The following is a 6,027-nucleotide window of genomic DNA, read 5'->3' as shown; positions in this document are numbered from 1 at the left end:
CTGTCCTTTCATAGACTCCTGGAGCTAGAGGTAAAGTCCAGCCTCTAAAGAGAGACATTCAGCTTCTTAAATTCTCGAATAAAGAAACTGAACAGTAGAGAAAGAAGATGACCTATAGAAACCCTGTTGCTAGAAGTGGCTGAGCTGGCCTGGAACCAGGGCGTTTCCCGTATACCACATGGCCTCTCGACCCAAAGAAGCGGCAGAAACCACAGAGAGCTAGTCTAGGCAGGTCAGGGGCAAGGGGAAGGCAAGGTACTTGCCCAACACTCCTGAAATTGTAGCACGTGCTACGAGGCGGAGAATCTGCCAACAGGACGGTACTAAACTTTTCAGACAATGGCTCTGGGAGGTGAGCGCAGCTCTAGGGCGTAGAGAGGTTAAGTAACTTGCAGAAGGTCATGAGCGTTGGCACAAGCTAACCCCAGTGGCCATGCTCTGAACCCCTGCACCAGATAGTAACAGCCCCCAAAGAGGCGTTGGTGCCACGTCAGCGCGGCTGTGCCAGGCCTGTCCAGGATGGGGATAAATGGCTCTGGAGGGGCCAGCCCCAGCTTCCCCTCGTGATCCCTGCTCAAGCACTGCTGCCACCAGGAAGGAGCAGGGCCATTAATAGGGCACTACTGCAGGCTGCTCCGGTGTCACAGACCACGCCAGGTGTGGTAGTCCAGGTCCTCGGGGAAGAAATGCCAAGACGGGACCAGATGAGAAAGATTAATGGTGATAAGACCTGTGAAGAATAAGGGGAGCTAAAGAAGTTAGAGACAGCCCTTAGACAGTGATGCAGGTCTGACACCTGTGAAGGAGAGGGGGAAGGAAAGAGGAAGACATTGAAAAGCCTTGGAGTGCCTCGTGGTTCCTGGAATGTTCTGGCAAGGGAAATGGGGAATCCTCAAGCTGAAGCTTCTCCTTAATGCAGTCCTGTGTCTTACAGGAATGAACCTGGATTAGCATCTCCACACTGCTCCGTCACTAGCTGGGGTCAGTCTCCGCACAAAGATGAAGGGAGATCCAGAAAGGCAGCAACTGAGACCATCAGTCAATTAGCTTTCCTGTGGCAGCAGATTGAGGGCTGCATTTTCACAGCCACTCACACCACCTCCAGAGCTGGCACACCAGTTACTGCTATTATCCCAGCATGGTATTCCTTCTGGGCGGCATTAACACAGCTGACATCCCTTTCCCCTTCGTCAGCCAGAACAGTGCTCTCCGGGTGGGGTTGGAGTGCTCCCGTGTGGGACCCCCTGCCTCAGCATCACCCAGAGAATCTCTGGTGTTGGGCCCAGGATTCTGCAGTTCCAGCAAGTTCCTCACATGCTTGTACACACGCTAGAACCACAAGTTTTCTGTTAATTCTTACTACAGTCATCTCCATTCTACCAGGGAGAAGACGGAAGCTCAAAGAGCCCAGCAGTGTGGGGAGCACAGCTGGAAGGGGCCAAGGAAGGGGGGGCCTCCTGGAAAGTGAGACAGGCAGATTTTAGAAGGTGAAGTTGTCAGGAGACACTGAGGAACACCAATTATATTCAGTGTGTATGGTCTCTCTCCCCAAGGGGAATGTTAGCCTCAGGACAAAATTTGGGTCTCTTCTGCTCAATGAGGTGTCCCTAGAGCCTAGCACAGCACCTGCCGCAAAGCTGGTGCTCAGTATTTGTCAAGGGATGGCGCGGTACATCTGGTAGTGTGCTCATCTGGACAGGACAGTGGCAAGGGGCCCAATCGGAGATAACACTCAGGCCCCCATTGTCATGTGCAGACAGGTGTTCAGTTCCAGTGCTCACTGCTCAGAGTTCCCTGCTGTGTACTCAGTGCTTAGAACAGTGTCTGGTATATAATAGCTGCTCACTAAATACTTGAAAAAAAAAAGAGAGGCGGGGGGGCGCCTGGGTGGCTCAGTTGGTTAAGCATCTGCCTTTGGCTCAGGTCATGGTCTTGGGGTCCTAGGATTGAGTCCTGGGTCAGGCTCTCTGCTCAGCAGGGAGTCTGCTTCTCCCTCTCACGCTCCCTCTGTACCCTCCATCTCTCTCTCAAATAAATAAATAAAATCTTTTAAAAAGAGAGAGAGAAGAGGAAGAGAAGGGAGAGGCTGGGGGAAGGCGGGGGGAGACATCTAGGCTACCATCCTGGAGTCCACTGAATCCCCTTCAGCAGTCCCTGTCTGCCTGTTCCCAGCTCAGATTCCCAGCTCCCCCACCTTCTGTCAGGATCCCTAGCAGACAGCTCCATAAGTGAATATGCCTTTATTTGCGTGTGTGTGTGTGTGTCCCTGTGTGTCTGTGGAATCATTGCCTTCACTGTGGGGGTGGGGGCATGGGCATACAAACTAATGTAATAACCAATATGAACTAATTCTAGGAAATAACTCTAGGCCTCACCAGCTTAGGACTATAAAATGAGGTCATATTAATTTTTAAAGTGTGTTTACCCCTCCATGGGTAAACTCAGAAGCTCCCCAAGCCTGTTCTTCTGGTACTTTATGGAAGCTTCATCACATAGGCATGATCACTCATTAACTCCATTTTCAGCCCCTCTCCCTTCAAGAGAATGGGGGGCAGGGCTGAAAAATCCAAGCTTCCAATCATGGCTAGGCCTTTCTGGTGACCAGCCCTCATCCAGGAGCCATCTGGGAATCCACCCAGAGTGACCTCATTAGGACAGAAGACTCTTATCACCCAAGAAATTACAAGGGTTTCAAGAGCCCTGTGTCAGGAACTGAGGCTAAAGACCAAATATTAGATCTAAAAATTCTCCTCGTGCTCTTATAACGTAGGAAATTACAGGGGTTTCCGGAGCTCTGGGACAGGAACCAAGGACAGAGACCAATATGCATATTTTCTATTATCTCACACCTATTCTCATCCTCACCACAGCCTTGAAGGTGGGCACCGGCTCCAAAGTACATTAGCCCTCCATAACCCGAGGCTCAGGGGGGTAACTCTCATGCCCAGGAGCAAAGCCAGGTTTCAGTGGCAGGTCTTTCTGCGAAACAGCACAGAATGTGCCTTTTCTTAGGTTTGATTACCTGCAAGAAGGAAAACATGCATGTCTTCGGAGAGCGCCTTCCTCCCAGTTTCCTGGATTCATGGCTGGTGTGAAGTAAGGGACACCAGAAAGCACATCTCAACCCAAAATGTCACCTTCACTAGAGCAGTCTCCAGTAGACATCATCCTGCTAGAGATTCATTTGTTCGCTGAAGTCATGTTTCCCAATTTCATTCATTCACTGCCACCTTCCCTATTCTTGCCATGTCCACTTACCACCTGTGCTTACATGTCTTTCAAGTTTTCATTTAAATAAGCTTTCATAAATGTACTTTAGTAGGACAATTTGCATTAAAGAGAAGACACAACTAGCCCCTGAAGTGGTCTGACAAGCAGAATGCCCCCTCTGCCTGCTGGCATTAGCCATGGGAGATGGTTGCCCATATACCATCCAAAATGATGGGAAACCCTGGTTTGAAGCATGGCCCTCTATTCAAAGCAAAACCTCTATCCACAGCTCTGTGGCTCAGGAGAAACTATAGGGTTCTTTATTGGATTCTGTCCAGACAACCTCATTTTTGACTCGTGTTCTTTGGACGTTAGAGTTGCGAGTCCATGGGCGCCAAGCTCAGAGACCCCGAGAGCAGACACTTGCCTGAGAGTGCTCTGCCTGTGCAGATGATACGGAAAAAGAAAAACGTGAAGTAGGAACCTTAAGCAGGGCAGGTGTAACCAGCACAGTGTGGACAGAGAAGTCCCAATCGTGGCCCAGGCATCAGGTGGGGTGTCTTTGGTGTCAGAGGAAGAGGAGGCTTTCTGAGGAGGGGAGGGATGCTGAGAGGAACGTGAAGATCTGTCCATTTCACAGTCTGACCTGGCCTCCATTCTTCCCCTCCCTACCCTTGCACCCAAATCCACATTTGAAGTCCTGATTTCACCTCAGAGGTGTGGGTAGGTGAACAGAGGGCACAGGCTTCTCCCATCACCATGTAATTCTTGGGTTTCATTTTGGCCTTGCCTAAGGAAAGTGTTCTAACTACAGCTAACAGTTGTAGTGTGATAGGACTGAAGACACATGGCCTGGGTTTAAAGCCCAGCTCCTTTTCACCTAGATGTGTGACCTTGGAGAGATGGCAGCTTCTTGTAGCCCCATTTCTTTATCTGTTGACAGGTTGTGGTGAACTACCTGACACAGGGCAGCTTTCTTCCTCCTCTTCTTTTTCCTTCTCCAAATGGAAAGAGTCTATCCTACTCCCTAGGTGTCACTTCTCCCAACCCCCAAGTCCTAAGGATAAAAAATGACGGCCAGGCTCTCCGTGAAGCCCTACCTGGATGACCCTGGATTTAGAACCAGACCCCAGCAGCCATGCCTTGAGGAGCTGATTCAGTAGGCTGGTTGGGCGTGAAATCATCAGAATCTCCATTTCTTCCCCCACACTCATGCTAGCTCTGTGGCTGTCTCTAAAAAGATGCACGTTTACCCTGGAGAAGTAGAGAAAGAAGTAAATGGAGAATATGGTGGCTGAAAAAGCTTGGAGAGGGTGGATGAGCCCAATGCTAACTTTTCAGATCTTAAGAAAAATACTGCCAGGGGCGCCTGGGTAGCGCAGGTGTTAAGCATCTGCCTTTGGCTCAGGGCATGATCCTGGCATTCCGGGATCGAGTCCCACATCAGGCTCTTCCGCTGGGAGCCTGCTTCTTTCTCTCCCACTCCCCTGCTGTGTTCCCTCTCTCGCTGGCTGTCTCTCTGTCACATAAATAAATAAAATCTTTAAAAAAAAGAAAAAAAGAAAAAAAAGAAAAATACTGCCAAGACTTCTAGACAACATCTAGCAATCTTAGATAACAAAGAAGGCAAATGAAGCACCATCATATAGCAGGCAGAAAATATATAATTAATCCTGTAATGTTATACATGATCTATTCTCTGTTTTAGTACACATGTATTAACTTTGATAAGCATCACAAATTCATAGGTGCATCAGATCATTTTTTAATTTACTTTAACATGAATATAAGGATGCCTTGGTGGCTCAGTCAGTTAAGCATCTGCCTTTAGCTCATGATCCAAACATCCTGGGATTGAGCCCAGTGGTGGGCTTCCTGCTCAGTGGGGAGTCTGTTGCTCCCTCGGCCTTNTAGGAGGAGGTAGCAGAACTGCTCTGTTATCAGACCTCCCCTCCCCACCTCCCCCAGCTGAAAACTAGCGATCTGAATGAACAATAGAGAGTCACAGTTCCGTGGGGGGTTCTCCCTTAGCTTCTTGAAAGTGAAGAAGAGGTGGTGCTCTTTCTGATTCTTCACAACAAGCCCTTGAGTGAGGGCCTACCCACTGAGGTTAAAGGTGACCACATCAAGGTCACATCGACATCTATTTCTGAGTTGGATGTCTCAGGGCCTATTTGAGAGGGATGGGCGGAAAGGTAAGACAGCAGCAGGTGGGAAGCCTGCACTCCCACTGCTGGTTGTGAGCAGGAAGGATGAGTTTCCCCTGGGCTGAGTGGACTCCTCAGAAGACAATTGTCTTGAGCTTTCCTACCAGTGCTCCACCAGTGAGAAAGATCTCAGGGCAACCCTTGAGAGGAGCAAGGAGCCTAGAAAAGGGAGGGGAAGAATGTCCCCATTTCTCCTCTAAGTTCCTTTGGTTACAGGACAGATGGTGGTGGGGAGGAAAGAGGACACAACATTAAAGCTTTAGAATTGATAAAACTGGACTGGGATTCCCACTTCTGGATATAAATCCAAAGGAAATCAGGGGCGCCTGGTGACTCAGTCAGGCATCTGCCTTTGACTCAGGTCATGATGAGGGTCCTGGGATCAAGCCCCATACTGGTCTCCCCGCTCAGTGGGGAGTTTCGTTGTTCCTCTGCCCCTCCCCATACTTGTTGCACACTCTCTCTCTTAAATAAATGAATGAAATCTTTAAAAAAAAATCCAAAGGAAATGAAAACGAGGTCTCAAAGGGCCTGCACTTCCGTGCTCACTGCAGCATTATCTACAACAGCCAAGATATGGAAACAACCTAAGTGTCAACAGATGAATGGA

At 49.2% G+C, this 6,027-nt stretch overlaps 1 protein-coding gene across 1 annotated transcript in view; it reads right to left on the bottom strand.

Moving 5' to 3' along the window:
• The window catches only part of PLA1A (phospholipase A1 member A), a 33,935-nt gene extending 30,891 nt beyond the window's left edge, over positions 1–3,044 (bottom strand). The window contains exons 1-2 of the mRNA XM_034670303.1: positions 3,023–3,044; positions 650–730 (exon numbers count right to left, since the gene is read on the bottom strand). Coding sequence (XP_034526194.1) covers positions 650–730; positions 3,023–3,044 — 103 coding nt within the window. The remainder of the gene's footprint in view (positions 1–649; positions 731–3,022) is intronic.
• Positions 3,045–6,027: the final 2,983 nt, after the last annotated feature.

Source organism: Ailuropoda melanoleuca, chromosome 1 (assembly GCF_002007445.2).
Source record: "Ailuropoda melanoleuca isolate Jingjing chromosome 1, ASM200744v2, whole genome shotgun sequence".
In the NCBI taxonomy this organism is placed as follows: Eukaryota; Metazoa; Chordata; class Mammalia; order Carnivora; family Ursidae; genus Ailuropoda; species Ailuropoda melanoleuca.
This window is presented reverse-complemented; position numbering and strand designations above follow the sequence as displayed.